Genomic DNA, 19,210 nt, shown 5'->3' with positions numbered 1-19,210 from the left:
TTAGCCTTCAAACAAAGCACGTGCACAAAACATTAAACATGCATTTTATTACTCAAATGAAATGCTGCCACAAGGTCAAAGCTAAACTGCAACTTCCCTGTTTACAACTAATCTGTTCCACTTAAGCACATGAGACCTTCACATTTAAAAAGCCCCCTAGGAAGACATGTGAAAGGAACAACTCTTAAAATAAAACTACTAGGCATGAGGTGGTAAATGTAGACATCAATGTGTAACACAGTGGTTTTTCTGATTAGGTTAGCACTCACACAATCCACTTCTATATATAACTCCTCGCTTTCTTCATTGGCAGCTTCTAAGTAATCCTGTTAGGCTCTTGCATAATGTTTCCTTATCGGTGTGCAATAGCAATGTGCCGTCTGAGGGGTTTCAGACATTGTGTTATCATGGACACTTTGTTAATTTTGTAGTTTAGAACTCTGTTTGTTAAAGAACACCAAGACTTTGGACACCTTTTGTTTAAAATGCTAGTTTGTTTTGTTGTTTTGTGTAAGCTCATGGTTGCTGACCTCCTTTTGTTCTATAGTGTTTTCTTTAAACCAAGAGTTTGGTAATTTGTTAGTTGTATATTGTATTGCCTATTGTCAGCCCCATACAGCCTCTTTTTGTTAGATTTTGTTGTAAAAGCGTTCTCTTACTGGTTAATAAAAACCTGATTTAACCAGAACCTCCCAGTGTTACGTTCCACCTTCATTTCTGGACCTTTTCACATGTTACTGCTCTCAAAATCGAGCCGGGTCGTAACACTTGCAACAATCATTAACCCTTTGATGCACAACATGGTCTAAAGTGACCGGACAGAGTTTTTATATTCTATATCTTTGCAATAAATTATTTTCATCATTCAGTATTCCAGGTTTTCCTCAATTAGTTTGTTTTTGATCATCATACATCCTTATTTTATGGTTTCCTTTATTCATTTTTTAATAAAATCCCTTTTTGTGTCACTACGCTTCTAATGCACAACATGGGTCAAAAATGACCCATATCCATTATTTAGCTAAGTAGCTTGCTAAGCTAACTACTTAGGTAACTTCTTGGCTAAGTATTTAGCCAAGTAGCTTGTTAAGCTAACTACTTAGCCAAGAAGTTAGCTAAATAGTTAGCTTAGCAAGCTACTTAGCCAAGTAGTTAGCTATGTAATAATAAAAAAACGTTTTTTCTTCATGAAGTATGAGAGGCAAAATGGAAATAATAATCTTTTGTTATTAATAACAAGATATTTAAAGAATATCCAATCATAAAATAAGTTGATATCAAAAGATAGAGCACAGAAACACACAGCAAGAATTATATAACATGGGAAATGATCATTTTTGACCCATGTTGTGCATTAGAAGGGGGGTCAATATGTTGTGCATCAAAGGGTTAATGCTGTTAGTTGTCATTAATTGTCTCCAATCGTGTGTTCCAGGTTGATGAAGACTACATACAGGACAAGTTTAACCTGACCGGTTTGAATGAGCAGGTGCCTCACTATCGCCAGGCTCTGGACATGATTCTGGACCTGGAGCCAGGTGAGAATATTATGGAAGATGCTGTTCCCACGTGAAATGAAAACAAAGCAGAGTCAACACTTAAACTGCCCTAAATAAATTGAATTTGACAGATGAGGAACTGGAAGATAACCCCAACCAGAGTGACCTGATAGAGCAGGCAGCAGAGATGCTCTACGGGCTCATACATGCACGTTACATCCTCACTAACAGAGGCATCGCACAGATGGTAGGCAACTAGTTCATTATTTCAAATTCTTGAATACCCCATGTTATGAATTATCAGTGATTTCTAAATTCGTTTTTTTTCTTCACAGTTGGAAAAGTATCAACAAGGGGATTTTGGCTATTGCCCCAGAGTTTATTGTGAGAATCAGCCAATGCTTCCTATTGGTAAGTCAAGTTGTCACTTACAAAAAATCCCATGTTGCACCTTTGACCACTGCTATGAAAAGACTACTACACTCCATAGAATTTTGGTTCTTCAGAAACGTTTTGTTAGGATGAACCAGATCTGAGTCACATGATCATCTGTTCCTCTTTCAGAAATTCCAAATACTTACTGTTCATGACATCAATATTTCTCAAATATGTGTTTTTATTTTTAAGGTATATTCAGATCATGAAAACTTTCCAAAGCACTTTAAGAAGACTTATTTTAAATTTAATTCTCAGATGCACTCTTATTCAACACGTCAATCTTTAGATCTTCATCCTCCAAGATTTCTGACATGCAGAGGTCAATTTGTTGTTCAATTTAGGGAATAAATTATGGATAAAAACCTTTTCCCATCTAGCAAAGGACTCCATCTCTGTAAAATGCTTCAAAAGATGTCTGAAAGCTCATTTAACTGCTGTTTTGAAATTCTAATTCACACACAAATATACTTTTTTAACATGTTCATTTTTGTTTTTAATTGTTTTTGTTATTGTCATAACTTGTTGATGTTATACATTGGTTTTTTCTATTATCAGTTTATTACTTTCTAATGAAATTTTAGGTGTAGGCTTTAAATAAATAAGCCCATCTGGGTTTTCTGCCTCTCCCTGCACTTTACATTATATGTTATCTTTGTCATTTTATGTAAGTCTAACTGTGCAAATAAAATAAAACCTTAAAAACCTAAGACTCACCTGATATCTCTCTACGATGCAGGTTTGTCAGACATCCCTGGAGAAGCGATGGTGAAGCTTTATTGCCCAAAGTGCATGGATGTTTACACCCCAAAGTCCTCCCGACACCACCACACAGATGGAGCCTACTTTGGGACCGGGTTCCCCCACATGCTGTTCATGGTTCACCCAGAGTACCGTCCCAAGCGACCAGCCAACCAGTTTGTGCCAAGGTGGGTTGGATCTGACACCAATGCTATTTATTGTTAGCGTTAGCTTTAATTACCATTAACATTTCTTAGTGTGGAGACCATAACAGAACCCCGATTCCACAGTGAGTGACAATAAAAGCTGAATGCAATGATTTGCAAGTCAGTAAAAGACAATTTCTAATGCTGAAACTGGGAAATTTAGCTTTGTATTAACATAGCAACCCTTTTTCTTCAATTTGTTGTTAATTTTAATGCCTGGTACAACTGAAAAAGATTTTGGTTATCATCAAGAAAACCATGTTAAATGTCTAGATATCAGCTCTTAAACTAAACTCTTATGAGCTATTTTTGTTATTATTATATTTGTCCAAACAAATGTGCCTTTAATTGTAACAGGCGTTAAAATGAACAATAAATTGAAGAAAACAAGGTTGGTGTAATATTTTTTCCCAGGACTGTACAATCGCTAATTTGATGCATTCTGTTTTCATTTATTTATGTTTACGGCTCGAAATTAAACCAATCTTATATTTTTGCATGCCAACCAAAATCTGAAAAGACTGAACATGAGCTTTAAAATCTGTCAAGAACTAAAAGTTGTCATTGATTATCAGGTCAGATTTGTCTCGTTTATATTCTAATTTAAATCATTCATAATTGTATCATTGTCATTAGTATCCGACTTCATATAATACTCAGCCTTTGATGTCAGAGGAGTAAAAAGACGATTCCTTTCCCCCAGGAAGTGATTGTATTTCATTCTATTAATTCATGTTTTTTCTTTTTTCAGGTTATATGGTTTCAAAATTCACCCGATGGCTTATCAACTCCAACTTCAGGCTGCATCGAGTTTCAAGAGCCCAGTCAAGACGATTCGCTAGAAAACCGATTTAAAGAACACCGTGGACTTAAAGACTTTGTTGTTTACTACTTGTTTGAAGGAACGGATTATATATATATATATATATATATATATATTCCCAATAAATGCCTGTACAGTTTCCCAAACTCACCTCAGTGTTGAGAGACTTTCAAATTAAGATATTTGCTTTAATTTAGTGAAACACTGATACAGACGAGCAGGTTCACTTTTCCTGATTAAACACACAATTGTTATGAAATGTCAATCTCCCGAGAGTGTTTAACTTTAATTGATGTCAGTACATCTCATAGAAAGTGGCTTTAACTGCTTGATAATGAAGGCTGCAGATGTTTGGCTTTACTGATTGAATGTAACAGAAAATCTTGCCACCAGCCCGACAGGTTTGCCTTATCACTCCATACTTTTGAAAGTCACCATTAAGTTGCATTAAGTCATTAACTTTTGCTGCAGAACAGATTTTGGGATGTGCATACGATTTTTTTTCTGTAAAGTTGAATTTGAAACAGCAGTATGTGTAAATGTGATCAGGTGCTATTTCCAAGATACAACAAATACCAAATCAGAAGTAGAAAGTTAGGAACTTTCATAAAAATGGACCTTTGCTTGATTTTAATTTTATTATTATGCTGTTAAGTTTCCTTGAAAGTCAGAGGCTGTATGTACTTGATTGTTTAGACAATATTATCCTGATAATCCTGTATTTGTAGTTTCATCATGTTTACATTATTATATTACAATCTTGACAGATGTGACACTTTTTCAAGAGTTTGGTGTTCGATTGAACATGCAGCAACATTTCTGTGGAGCGAGTAAATAGCATTATTTATTTCTTATCACTTTCATACTTTTTAAATTGTAAATGTCACAGATAGACAGCCCAATAAAATGCAAAATAATGCATCTTTTATTTTTTCATAAAAAGACAGGGATAAGTCACAAAGCAACAATATTTTCCAATGTCTAAAAACTATTTTCTTCATGTGAAATTCTACATTTTCTTCTTCCAGGAGAGGTTTCTGTTGTCGTCCATGTAGCTACAATACCAATGGCTTATTTTTGGGTTAAAAAAGTTTGCTAACAAACATGCTTTCTAAAAAGGGACTTGAATATTTTAAGCATTTTCTCTTCTATGGAAAAGCACAGGAAACAGCAAGTGAGGGGGGGCAAATCTACTTCTATGTGGTAAAAAGGCTTTACAAACTTGGTTGTTAATTAATTAATGCAATATTTAACATGGTGACATCTCTAGTGGAAGCCTGGAAACCAGCTTGTGTTGAAACATCACAGAACATCAAATCACACGAGACGGTTCCTACTTTACAAATAAATTACTGTATAGTAGAACATGTAAAAAAGACAACTTGTGCTCCTATGAGAGAAAAGCCACGTATACTGGGACAGCTGCCTTCACCTCTTCTTCTGTGGTTTCTGAGACAGACAAGCCTTGTATTTGTATGTATTGACCTCACATGGCTCAACATAAATGTACATTTAAAGTAGGGATGGATATACATATATGGACATTCCTCATACAATCATATGGAGGTCTGTAGTCTTACAAAGAATATCAAAACCTGAGATAAACAGACCGAAGCTTGTAAAACTTTTCTTATCAACCTAATATTTTCGGTAACACTTTACTTGAAGGTATCGTCATAATAGTGACATGATACTGTCATAACTGTGACATGACACAGTCATAAACGTGTCATAAACATTATGTCAATGTCATAAACGTTCATGACTGCTGTCATTAAGTGTCATTCGGTTTTTGTCATGACAAGTTGACATTCCTTGGGTTGTCTTGATTATGACAACTTGACTTTAATCAAAGTGACATTACCACAAAATGTCTGTCATGGCAACTTGACATCAACAAAATATGTTTCTATATTTGTGTTTATGGCAAGTTGGCATAATGATTATTATAATTAGATGTGCAAGGTTACAGACCAATTCTAGCACTTGGTCACACATGTTTGACAGAATACCGACAAGATATGGTGTCATGACAGTCAGTTTTGGGTATCTTTGATGACAAAGACATTTTGTGGTAATGTCACTTTGATTAAAGTCAAGTTGTCATAGTCAAGACAACCCAAACAAATTTAATGTCAAGTTGTCATGACAAAGACATTTTGTGGTAATGTCACTTTGATTAAAGTCAAGTTGTCATAATCAAGACAACCCAAACAAATTTAATGTCAAGTTGTCATGACAAAGATATTTTCTGGTAATGTCACTTTGATTAAAGTCAAGTTGTCATAATCAAGACAACCCAAGGAATGTCAACTTGTCATGACAAAAACCGAATGACACTTAATGACAGCGGTCATAAACGTTTATGACATTGACATAATGTTTATGACACGTTTATGACTATGTCATGTCACAGTTATGACAGTATCATGTCACTATTATGACGATACCTTCAAGTAAAGTGTTACCATATTTTCAAAGCAATTATGATTTCTATCCTACTGAACAAAACAGGGCTGAGGGAAGCTCTCCATGGTCTCATGGAAAGCTTTGATTTAAACTTGGACTACGAGAGGAAACGAGTAAGAATGATTCAGGGTGTCAGGCAAGACAGGTACGCAGATCTTAAGTAGAGACTCAAAATTCAGTAAACAGCACAATGGTAACCTACAATTCAATGAGTAGATGGATGAATAACTTAAAAACCTCAAATTTGTACAAATACTATAAAAGTGTTACTTCTATAAAATAGAGAAATATGTCAAAATAGATCCATTTTTAAATTCAAACTTTACAACAATGTGTAGGCTACTGGTTCCTGGCTGGTTAGGGAAGAAAAAGATTTTTACTTTTTTTTTTTTTTTAGTACCTGAGCTGTGAACTAAGCCAAACAACTGTCCAAATTTGAGCACAGAATATCTTTGTTCACATATCGATGCGAGGTATGTCATTTCATTTTAAAAAAAAAATGTCTCTCCTGAATTAAATAGACAAGTAAACAACAACAAAAACAATTCCCTTGAATGTACTCTTAACGTTTCCCTAGCAGCACCAAGGGAATAAATGCTGATAATGGTGTCTAAACTAGAATGGAAACAGTGCAATTGTAGAAAATCAAAAATGTAAAAACCACTAGGAAAATAAAAGCATTTAAAAGCAAATGTAACTGAGATCACTCAACAGAAAATGCTGTTTTTGTTTTTTAAACCAATTGTTCACTAAGCTTTTTATGATGAGATCAGCACTCTGCAGCCCTCTACTACAACTGAAAAACAAAAACAAAGAGGATCTACTAAGATTTATCTACTCAAGTTATCCATGATGGTAGGTGAGATATTTCTGTTGGATATGTGCGTGCAGATAGAGCTGGTCAGTGTGTCGAGGTGGAGATCAAAGGAATAAAAGCAGGAGGTGATTCAGTTACAATGCTGATGCTCCGCCTCCTTTCCCCTGCAACACACAATAATCCTCATATCAGTTATTACAATCAATATGGTCCTCATCTCCATTAGAGCAGCTATTCTCAACCTTCGGGTCGCGAGATGATTTCTGGGGATCGCCAAATCATTTTGGAAGTCAGCGTGTGTTAATGTGTTTTAGTCTTTTTGGTCACTTAATGTCTTTTTTTGGTCATTTCCTGTCTTTTTAGGTCATTTTGTAGTCAATTTGTGTCTTTTTTGGTCATTTTGTTTCTTATTTTGGTCATTTTGTGTCTTTTTTGCGTCATTTTGTGTCTTTTTAGGTCATTTTGTGTCTTTTTTGATCATTTTGTGGTCAATTTGTGTCTGTTTGGTCATTTTGTATCCTTTTTTTGGTCATTGTGTCTTTTTTGGTCATTTTGTGTCTTTTTTAGGTAATTTTGTAGTCAATTTGTGTCTTTTTAGGTAATTTTGTGTTTTTTTGGGTCATTTTGTTTCTTTTTTTGGTCATTTTGTTTCTTTTTTGGTCAATTTGTGTCTTTTTTGCGTCATTTTGTGTCTTTTTTGGTCATTTTGTTTCTTTTTTGGTCATTTTGTGTCTTTTTTGGGTCATTTTGTAGTCAATTTGTGTCTTTTTAGGTAATTGTGTCTTTTTTTGGTAATTTTGTTTTCTTTTTTTGGTAATTTTGTGTCTTTTTAGGTCATTTTGTGTCTTGTTTTGATCATTTTGTTTCTTTTTTTGGTCATTTTGTAGTCAATTTGTGTCTTTTTTGGTCATTTTGTTATTTTTTTTGGTCATTTTGTTTCTTTTTTTGGTCATTTTGTGTCTTTTTTGGGTAATTTTGTGTCTTTTTTTGATCATTTTGTGGTCAATTTGTGCCTGTTTGGTCATTTTGTATCCTTTTTTGGTCATTTTGTTTCTTTTTTGGTCATTTTGTTTCTTTTTTGGGTGATCTGAACTGTGCGTGTGAGATTGTGTTCAGTGAGCGGGGGTCACGGACAACATGCATGTTAAATTGGGGGTCGCGACTCAAAAAGGTTGAGAACTACTGCTTTAGATGATACTTAATGGAAACTCTGGACACAATCAGAAAAGTTGTTCCTTCCTGTTTCCAGTCTTTGTCATTTAAATCTCAGCAAGAACACAAAGAAGAGTATTTCCTAAAACGTGAAGCTAGTTCTTTATTCTGTCCGTTGTGTCGTGTTTGTACCTTTTCTTGGTCGATGTCAGAGTCCGCAGTTATGACGATTCTCTTCTCCACACGAGTCTCAGACGACCCACTTTTCACGACCTGGTGGAGAAAGAAAAAAAGTGTCAAATCGAATCAAATCAAAATAGAATTAATACAGTTAAGTTTTATTTTACATCTCTGTCTGTAGCTGCGACAGTAGACAACACTTCAAATGTGGATGTTGCTGCAAAGAAGCAACAAATTCTCAAAATCAGATGCTTCACACTCATCTTCTACACAGCAGCACAGACAATAAATGGAGGTTTAAACGGAGGTTTGCCATTAAGAAATGGCCAGACATTTTTTTTTTTTAAAAAACCTTAGGGTTAGGGGTGTGCCATATCGTATCGTTCACAATAATATCGGTATTATTTTTTTATGGTTAAAGAAAATGCATATCATGATATTGGCAACGTTCCTACTTCTTGATGTCGTGGTTAAAGTTGTTTTAATCACTAAAAGCTACTTACTCCCTGTCGCTAAACACATGCAGCTTTCAAAATAAGAGCACAGTGTGTTAAGAGAATCCACCACAGAATTTACAAGAAGACTTTCAAAATAAGATGCCTTAAATAAAACATACAAGAACCTTTATTCTCCTTTACAAAATGTTATTAAAATATGCCCCCGGAAGCCCTAAATGGTTATTTTTTATTATTTGCTCATACTCAGGAGTCAAGAGTAAATTTTTTGTATTTGACAACTGTTGAGATTTGCACTTCAAACTACATGTTAGAATTTTATTTATTTATACAGACTAAAAAAAAACATATTTTCAATATCTTTTTAAGTATTTCCTAATATCGTCAAGAATATCGTTATCGCAAAAATAGCCTGAAATATCCTGATTATCTTTTAGGGCCATATCGCCCAGCCCTACTTAGGGTGTGACAGTGAAGTTGACCTTTGGGGTTTAAAATGTAATTTCGTCATTCATTTATCATTAATTAATTAATTGTATCCTATTATGGGTAAATATGTATTTTGTGAGGTCACAGTGACTTTGAGCTGCAGTTCATTCTTGAGTCCAAGTGGACATTTGTGCCAAATGAGACATCATGTTGGGATGGACTTTAGGTCACATGGACCATGACCTTTGACCCTGAACTGACACAGAGGCATAATCAAATCACCAAAGAGGAAGATATCCCTGCTGACCTTAGAGATGTGGGTGGTGGTGGTGGTGATGGAGGTTCCACTGCTGCTCTCAGAGGAGACGGTCTTCGTGCTGGACACCGTGGTGGTGTCTTTGTCCTCATCCGTCCCATCGACGGCCTCCTGAGAGAAAAAAAGAGACCAAACAGGAAGACTGAGTCACTCATTTTAGACCATGTGACCCTGAGCTGCAGCCAGGGAAGGTGCAGTGCTTCTTGTGGAGCCCCTGGCCTGGTCCTCCCAGACCTGCTTTGCTACACAGTGCTGATAAACAGATTGCTGAGACAGATCTGGGCGGAGCAGCTGGAGCTCCTACCTTTGAAGGCTCATAGATGAAGGTCTTGGTCGGGACGATAGGGACCTCTGTGGTGGAGACGCCACTGGGTAAGGAGCTGGAGACAGCTGTGATGGTGAGTGTCTGGGTCTGCACCAGAGGGGGCTGTGGAGGGGAGCATAGCCCCATGAGTGGCTGTTTAACCAGACACCAGAACCAGAACCAGTCTGATTACACCATGCATTCCCTTTAAAGGAACACTCCACCGTTTTTTCATATTAAAACATGTTATTCGGTCAAGTAAGACGAGTTGATACAGACCTCTTGCGTCTCAATGCGTGCACTCAATCGCCCTGGCGCGCGGAGCTACTTGGCTAGCACTTAGCTTAGCCCAGTTCATTCATTAGGATCCAAACAGATGGACAGTTAGAAGCGACCAAACTCCTCCACGTTTTCCCTATTTAAATACAGCTACACGAGTAGTTAAACGACCAAGTATGGCGACACAAAATAAAACGTGGCTCTTTTCTAAGCGGATAAAAAGGAGAACTATAATGTATGGCGGAATAGCACTTGGGAGCACTTCGACTCGGCGCAGTAATATCATCACTCCTGAGGGGAGAAGATTTTTCAGGAGTACTACTACTCATGTATCTGTATTTAAATAGGGAAAACGTGGAGGAGTTTGGTCGCTTCTAACTGTCCATCTGTTTGGATCCTAATGAATGAACTGGGCTAAGCTAAGTGCTAGCCAAGTGGCGCCGCGCGCCAGGGCGATTGAGTGCACGCATTGAGACGCAAGAGGTCTGTATCAACTCGTCTTACTTGACCGAATAACATGTTTTAATATGAAAAAACGGTGGAGTGTTCCTTTAAGCCCTGGCCTGTGTGGAGGAATTTCACCACTACAGCCCTTAGTTCACACCAAATTTATTCATTCATGATTTTTTGGAAACAACAGAATCACCTTGTTAGTTTCATTCCCATCACCAACTGCTATAAAAGGAAACATGGAGACCGAAAGCCATAAGAGGGTTGAAAAAATGATGAAAGTTAATGTGTGAAGGAGTTTTTGTGTCAGAGAAGAATTGTTGCCATAGTTACAGCGACCCATCACCACAGCTGGACACCACTGTGCAGCACCTCTGCAGCAGCCTGTCTTACATTTAAATGCTGAGTATAACTCACTCAATCATTACAGATTCACAGGTTTTTGATTTGCAATGGTGCTGCAAGAGTGGCAGCCTTGAAATCATCCAGAGGCCAAGCAGAGACAGAACCAGGTCCCCCTGAGGGGTCGGAGGCTACCTGGAAGCAGCGTACGACCTGTGGACCATCACTCCTGAAATAGGTCGCTGGGAAAGATCCAATTATCTCTCCAGAGAACTCAGACACCTCAGGACATGATCCTCCTTCCTCCTGGATCCCTTCTAAAGCTCTACAGCAGGGCACCATCTCCACCTCTACGATGGGCAACAAGGAGTCCTCAAACACTACAACCTGCTCCTCTTCATAGGACTCTTCTTCAACTGGAGCTTCAACACTAACAGGCTCTCTCTTGTTGCTCACAGCGGGGCTCGCTTTGCCTGAAAAGCCCAAATTGCTGCTGCTGGTTGTTTCCTCGTGTGCAGACTTTGTCTCGGACCCATTGCAAAGACTAGTGCACACGCTCTAAAAGAGACACAACACAGTCACTATGGGGTCATTTACTGCTGACATGGTATAATAGTTAAGGATCTTTCACACTGCCACACGGTTAACCCATTGAGGCCTGAAAAATCGCTGGGCGATTTTAAAATAAGCCTCTAATTTTCTGGAAATTCTGGAAAAATTCTGTAAAAAAAAAGTGTCAACTCTTCTACTAAATAATAGATTTTTCAGCCTCTGTAGCAGATAGAAATGAAATTCAAAAAATTATTTGAGAGCTTATACAAATACTACAAAACGACGTAAATGCTTTCCAGGCTTCAATGGGTTAAACACCACCTCTGGTCATTTAAATGAGGAGAAAGGCAGCAGAGGGGGAGCGGTTAGATAAACAGTGGTATGAAGCATTTCCTGCCCATATACAGGTATAATAATAGGTACTTTAGGTAAATAGGTAAATGTGCTTGCGGATAGACGGTTGTCTGAGTGGTTTTTGTGTGGCAGTGTGAAAGCAGCACTAGTCTTATCTACATATAATAATAGTATATAATGTACATAATGCATGCATGCTTCAAATATACAACTGCAATATGTTATGTACAGTGTAGGACCCATTTCATAAGGTGCTACAGCTCTGTAAGAAGATGATTTTTGGGGGTTTATATTAGAATTTATATGACAAAATCAACACTGCTGAACAAAACATTATTGCAGATCATGTTTTTCTCTTCTGAATACAGTATTGTATTGTATTGCCCCCTGTTGTTCATTTCATCCATCAGTATGTCTCAGAATGTAATGGTTTGTTTTTCTTGCTTGAATATTCTTTCAATAGGGATGGACTGTAAAACAGACCGTCATTAACACAAAATAATATAGTTTAAATGAAAGAAAAACTTAAGCTTAAGTAACAAATTTAAAGAACAAACAATCATATGAACTGTATATGGAATGCCTTTTATTCTTTGGTCAAAGTTGATTGTCAAAAAGTCATGCAACAAAGAATCTCTTGCAGTTGCTACATACTGCCTCGCCAATAAATAAAATACTGGTGAAGGACAAAGAGGTTAATAAGTATTATTACAATTAAGCTGCCTCGAAGGTCTCCATCACAGGAAATACTACACTGTGACACAGAATACTGATAGGTTCCCAGTGAAAAGACTGCAGTTTTCTAGTGCTACTTCTATCTGCTACTTATTTGTGGGTTTAGAAATAAAGTTTATAGATCCAAAAATCACATCACAGTGATCAGTTTAGACAATATCCTCAGACAACCAACGATAAAAATGTACCTCAAAATGTGTATAAATATAAAAAGCAGGCTCAAAGTGATACGGTCAGACGCTGGAAGCCTCCAGATAAAAGTCAGTTGTTTGGTTGATTTAAAGTCCAAATGACAACACAGTTAATGCAAAAGAGAAGTGGATTGATTGTCATTTCCAGTCCTAATCAATCAATCAATCAATCAATCAGTCTTTGGATTGGACAGGTCTGTTTCTGGTGGAGAAACCAGGTCAAACAGGAGGAATGAAAGTCTCGTCCCACAGAGGCCAGAAAAAAAGAAAAGACAAAAGGGTTCACAGCTTCTCAAGTGGAGCAGAGGATGAGATGAAGAATGCTACGGTGATGTCGAAGAGGAGGCGTAGGGAGGAGGAGGAGGAGGAGGAGAGAAAGCTAGAGGTGGATGGTAGATGACGGGGTGTGCTCTCCGCGGCTCACACTCACACCTGAAGCAGGTTTCTGCAGGTCCAGACGGCCCCTCAGCTGCGTTTGGAGTAGAAGTCGAGCAGGGGGCCGCGAGGGAGGCGGATGACAAACTGAGGGGGAGGAGGAGGAGGAAGGGGAAGAGAGATGAGAGGAAGGAATTTTGAAATGACCGAAAATTAACTGAAACTTGTAAAAAAGCCAGAGTTGCGCAATAAATGTGGTTTTGAGAGTTAACTGATGCATGGAAATGTTAATGGAACGTGCATTTTAACATGCATTTTTAGTATTTTTCCATCCATGTCCTACAATTCTTTTATTTTGAAAAGAAAAAAACCCATTCACACTTGTCTCGTATATAAGGAAGGATGTGCTTTATACATTTTTGAATTAAAATATCTCAGCTGTATCAATTAGTTTAAAGCTTTATTCATAATGTTGATCTACTTAGATCTGCATTTATTATTTATTTTATTTATAATCTAGATACATATATATATATATATATATATATATATATATACTGCATTTTTATACAATTCATTCCTGTATATATTGCAATATGATTCACAATTACTGCCTAATGCACTTCTGGTTAGATGCTATCTGCATTTCGTTGCTTTGTACTTTACTTACTTTGACATGTGCAATGACAATAAAGTTGAATCTAATCTAATCTAATCTAATTCAGCTCTATATTACTATTCAAAAGCTGCACAACTTTTTGTTTTGGTTTCTTTCATTCATTCTGTTTCAACCTGGTTTCTGCACAGCTGCAAATAAAGGTTAGGCTACATAATATTACCAGTATTATACCAACTGTAGCATTAGATTCTATGGTTTCCAGCTTGTGTGAACATTTCCCAAAACTCCAGAGCGTTGTAATGTCCAAACTCAAAAATGTATTTAAAAAGATAGAGGTAATCATTTCCAATATTGACAATATGTTTTCCCTAACAAAAAAGTCTGCTTCAATACAGATTTGCTGGCGTTAAGCCTTTCAAAAACATTTTCTGTTTGCTGACAGCACCATATATTATATGTATATAACCCCAAAAACCTATTTCAGCTCTAGTACTATTAAAGTAAATAACTTAAATCATTGCAAGCGAAAAAAGTGTCTGTGCGTAAATTGATCCGACGTGTCTGGAAGCTGCTGCAGCAACAACTCCATGACCTGAAACTTCAATGTTTACTTTTCTCACAGTCGGAGGCTGAACCTTCAGTTAGCTTTGACAAAAGATTAAGTCGAATGACAAAGTGGCTCATAAACTGAGCATAAACAGAGTTTCCCTCCACCAGGCACACAGCATCTGACCAGTGTCACACTGTTACAGCTCACATCAGACATGTTGTACTGTATTTGCTCTGATTTATCGTCTCTCTGCAGAGACGAAGCTGTCAGCTCTGCTTTGCTTTGAGTTCAGAGCCTCTAATGCATCCTGACAACATGATGCACTTGGAGGCATTTATCTCAGAGTGTTAAAATGCTTTGTGACTAAACAGTTCTGCTGTTGTCGAGTTAATGTCTGGCCTAAAGGCTTAATAAACGCCAGTAAATGACACTTGGAGCTGTGTTTCTAGTCCGCTGAATAGCTTTCATGTAATCTTTTAAACTGCAGCACTATTAATACCAATAATTATACAGTTATTTTAGTTTCATAATGGAGTCCTGTTATTGTTACATAATTGTTTACAACAGGGAGAGAACAACTGTGAATGAGGCTTTGTCTCTTAATGGAAAAACAACGATGGCTTGGAGAAAAGAAAGTGCAGAAAAATGAAAGAAGAACAGAGAAAAGGGGGGAAAGGAGAAACTCGGCTCAGTGTCATAACGTGCAAAGTCATGCGGTAAATTTTTAACGTCAGGTCCGTCAGTCATGCAAAACAAACAAACAGGGTTCAGAGGCATCAGATGCAGATAAGAGGACCAAAGAGAGGACAACCTGTCCCAGAGATGTCTCACCCACATCAGTGAAAGAACAACAGTACAGACTCTATTCAACAGGTCCAGCTGCATTCTTCATACTCATGCATGTGCTGCATACCACTGCATGCCAGGATCTCCTTGAATAGGTCCTCACATGCACACACAGTCCAGGACACTCAGACTGGAACCAGGAACCACCACTGGAAGAGCCTGATCCCTTCTTCTAACAATTTCTTTCATTTAAATGTATATTCATCATGGTAAAAATATCAAAGGCTGCAAATCAATCCAAAGAATTTTACAAATTAGTAAAACACCATAATAATCAGGTTCTTCTTGTTCCTTTACAGGTCCATGTGTACCGCTCACACTAGTGCAGTCAGTGCCCGAGTTGGACCAAAAGAGGAGTCAGTGCCCTACGACATGACATGACATGACATGACATGACATGCATGTGTCCAGGATATTTTATCCTTTTATATGTATATTTTGGCAATATATCCCATACGTTTCTACTGTTAGTGCATGTGCAATCTGTCTGCTATTAATCTTTGTATGAAAGCTTTTAATAAAAACTTGATAGTGTTTGTGAGAATCAATACAGTCACAAAACTTAACATCGTGACACTCGAGTGCATCGATATTTTCTTCCACCGCTGATTTGGTTAATAAAAACTTTTGTAGCTGTTATGATAATAATAACTTAAATATGATATCTGTTGACCTACATATTATACAGAATAATGAGAAGGAATACCAAAGGCATTTTCAGCATTGTTTTTCAGCATTAGAGGCCGTTTTGTGGGGGTTAGGGTTGTCAACTAGACTCACCAGGAGGTGGTATTATGCAGTAAGAATTAACCCATTGACGCCGGGAAAGCATTACCGCATTTCTACCATTAAAACCGGGAGCGCTGTTGCGTCACTCTACCAATAAGGCCGGGACAGCGGATATGTCATTTTGTAGTATTTGTATTTTTTTCCACCTATTTTCGGTCTCTTGGCCAATGAAATGCATCAGAACATGATCAGAATACATGCGGGAGTGTCGCAATGCATCATGGGACTTTTCCAGAACTTTAAATCATGGCGGAAGACGACTATAGCGGAGGAGCTCAGCAGGAAGTGACGGAAGAGATCTGATGAAAACAGCGCCGATGATTTTATTGCTGATCTGGACTTTGAACCCTCGGAACCAATCGACCGGCATTTATGGATGAGGAATATGTTTTTAGACAACATATTTTCGCCGAAGAACAGACAGATTTGTGGCCATCTGGAGATAATAATAATATTATTAATAATATATTAATATTAATAATTATAATAGGCTAATTGATTGTGATGATGATATAAGAAATCATGACTGTTTATGTCTTATATTACTTTATGCGTCATTGAGTACCCTGAAAAGTGCAATATATAAAATGTATTATTATTATTATTATTATTATTATTATTATTATTATTATGATGATAATTTTTTTTTTTTATTACAGTAGGCTAATGAGAACTATGTCTTGTTCTTCCAGTGGTCATATCATGTTAGCATCTTGCTAATGGGCATGTATTAGTATTATGCATAGGATTTTTTATTCAGTCAAATGTAACATTTGCTGAGTTTGTTGATTTTTTAAAAAACTTTATTGAAGGTTTGGACAAATAAACTCAACTTCGTATGAAAGCCACGGGTATAAGCTCTCAAATACTTTTTGAATTTCATTTTTATCTGCTGCAGAGGCTGAAAAATCTATTATTTAGTAGGTGTTGAATTTCCAGAATAACTTCAGGTTTTAGGGGGTCATTTGAAAATCGCCCAGAGGTTTTACAGGCAGTTTTTTCGGGGCGCTTTAGGCCTTAATGGGTTAAGGGGACAATGGACAAAAATGTGAAGTAGCAGTGAGGACTGGCCCTGTTTCAGGCACTGAGTGCAGAGATGTTTTCCAATCAAGTGCAATCATCTCCATGGAAAACAAATGTCATGACTCAATATGACGTGTATAAACAGCTTTAACCAAGTCAGTTCAGGAACTGTCAGTCTCCGGGTGATTTTATAAGTTTTTCTTTGTTTTTCCAGTTCCTGAACTGACAGACTGACAGCAGATTAACCCATAAGAACCCAGACCCATTTATCCTTAAAGGAAAATTATGTGGGATATACCACATAGAACACATTTATAAAGATCTGTGATGTGACATATATTTTTATGATATTTCTTATTTTAATATAAATAAACTCGACACCTTTTCTGCTTACAGAAACACAAATTTCCCTTTTCTCTGCATCTCCACAACATATATTAAAAATTGTGACATTAATAGTGCTGTATAACAACAAATTCTTTTTCAGATTTGTTTTTAAGTTAAAAAAAAAAAATCAATCAATCAATAAATAATAAATAAAAACAAAAAACAAATAACACACCCTAGTAGGGTTAAATGCAATAAAGGACACCCTATTAACAGATTAGAATTGTTAAATGGGTTTAAACTTAAGCTAGTAACAAAAAACAAGCTTTTTGAAATTAGTTACTTTTTTTACACCAGGGTGTTGAGTATACGTCACTTAGGGATTTAATAGTTAAGATGAAACGTAAAGCTGAATATGGGAGATTCTAGAAGATTTAAAGTGTTTGTTACACCCCTGTCACCATAGGTTCTTATGGGTTAAATCAACTAAAGAAGGATCTGAGACCTACCCCATCTCCGCTGGGCAGAGGCTGGCCGTTGATGCCCAGCGTGCGGAACGGAGAGTGCGTGGACAGACGCTTGTCCCACTCGCTGGGCCGGGACTCTGGAGCCGCCTCCATGAAGTTCCTCTTCAACTCACTGATGCTGGCGTGATGCTTCAGCAGCTCCTCGTTGGGCTTATCGAAGTCCTAAAGGGAGGAAAGTCGAGAGGGGGAGATAGTGTGGAGGGAGGAGGAGGTGCCAGGAAATAGCACAAATCCAATAAAAGGGATAAAAAATAAAAAATGGGAGATTTGGATGAGGAGGGAGAGGAATGATGATATGAACGTAGTTGGGAGAGATTAACAGGAGAGAATAAAGAAAAGTGAAGAAAAAACAAGTTAGATTATGTTGCTTTCTGTAATTTCTGTGAAATTTGTGCTGATTTACTGCTGATTAAATAAACAAGCAGAAGCAGGGTTAATTGGTGATTCTAAAGGAACGTAAATTAGAAAGGGCCATTATTCTATTTGATCAGGCTGTGTGGATTCTTGATAGATTATCATCGACTCCTTTTCAAAATGAAAATCAAGTCTGGCGCCTGATTCATGAGACCAGACTTTGGTTTATGAGGGAAGATTTGGAGGAGTCGGTGCCGTGATTTATCAAAGTAAATTATTATTATTATTGGGTGTGGACGGGGAGGAGCTATAAGCTATGCAGCGCAGCATTAAGAGTTTATTTCATGGCATTAGGCTTGCAGGTAAACATGTTGTGAAATCAGGCTGCAAATCAAAGAGCAGGAAGGTGATCATGGCAGACACGGAGCAAACTGTCAGAGATGAAGCCTCAGTATCAGAAACTGAAGAAAAGAAGTAGACGTAGCAACCGGGTCGGAAAAGTGAAGCCAATGCCTAAATGCCTTTAACCTGCATTGTTTCTAATGGCCAGCAGGGGGCGACTGCACTGCCTGCAAAAAGAAGTTTGATTGTATAGAGCAGCAGTTCTCAACCTTTTTGAGTCGCGACCCCCAATTTAACATCCATGTTGTCCGCGACCCCCGCTCACTGAACACAATGTCAGTTCAGATCATCCAAAAAAGAAACAAAATGACCAAAAAAAGGAAACAAAATGACCAAAAAGACACAAAATGACCAAAAAAGACACAAAATGACCAAAAAAAGACACAAAATTACCAAAAAAAGACACAAAATTACCAAAAAAAGGAAACAAAATTATCAAAAAAAGACACAAAATTACCAAAAAAAGACACAAAATTACCAATAAAAGATAACAAAATGACCAAAAAAGACACAAATTGACCAGAAAATTACCAAAAAAAGACACAAAATGACAAAAAAAGACACAAAATTACCAAAAAAAAGACACAAAATTACCAAAAAGACACAAAATTATCAAAAAAAGATACAAAATTACCAAAAAAGACACAAAATGATTAAAAAAAAATAAAA

General features: G+C 37.1%; 2 protein-coding genes across 2 annotated transcripts in view; one reads left to right on the top strand and one right to left on the bottom strand.

Moving 5' to 3' along the window:
- The window catches only part of LOC131975921 (casein kinase II subunit beta), a 7,384-nt gene extending 2,761 nt beyond the window's left edge, over nucleotides 1–4,623 (top strand). The window contains exons 3-7 of the mRNA XM_059338747.1: nucleotides 1,436–1,538; nucleotides 1,631–1,746; nucleotides 1,835–1,910; nucleotides 2,674–2,863; nucleotides 3,633–4,623. Of these exons, the coding sequence (XP_059194730.1) occupies nucleotides 1,436–1,538; nucleotides 1,631–1,746; nucleotides 1,835–1,910; nucleotides 2,674–2,863; nucleotides 3,633–3,723 (576 nt within the window). The 3' untranslated portion in view covers nucleotides 3,724–4,623. The remainder of the gene's footprint in view (nucleotides 1–1,435; nucleotides 1,539–1,630; nucleotides 1,747–1,834; nucleotides 1,911–2,673; nucleotides 2,864–3,632) is intronic.
- The window catches only part of LOC131976769 (protein 4.1-like), a 61,892-nt gene continuing 47,288 nt past the window's right edge, over nucleotides 4,607–19,210 (bottom strand). Inside the window, exons 15-20 of the mRNA XM_059339923.1 lie at nucleotides 17,768–17,947; nucleotides 11,093–11,455; nucleotides 9,827–9,949; nucleotides 9,514–9,633; nucleotides 8,335–8,415; nucleotides 4,607–7,154 (exon numbers count right to left, since the gene is read on the bottom strand). Coding sequence (XP_059195906.1) covers nucleotides 7,125–7,154; nucleotides 8,335–8,415; nucleotides 9,514–9,633; nucleotides 9,827–9,949; nucleotides 11,093–11,455; nucleotides 17,768–17,947 — 897 coding nt within the window. The 3' untranslated portion in view covers nucleotides 4,607–7,124. The remainder of the gene's footprint in view (nucleotides 7,155–8,334; nucleotides 8,416–9,513; nucleotides 9,634–9,826; nucleotides 9,950–11,092; nucleotides 11,456–17,767; nucleotides 17,948–19,210) is intronic.

This window comes from Centropristis striata, chromosome 8, assembly GCF_030273125.1.
Source record: "Centropristis striata isolate RG_2023a ecotype Rhode Island chromosome 8, C.striata_1.0, whole genome shotgun sequence".
Taxonomy (NCBI): domain Eukaryota; kingdom Metazoa; phylum Chordata; class Actinopteri; order Perciformes; family Serranidae; genus Centropristis; species Centropristis striata.
The sequence above is the reverse complement of the archived record's forward strand: the minus strand, read 5'-3'. Positions and strand labels throughout refer to the sequence as shown.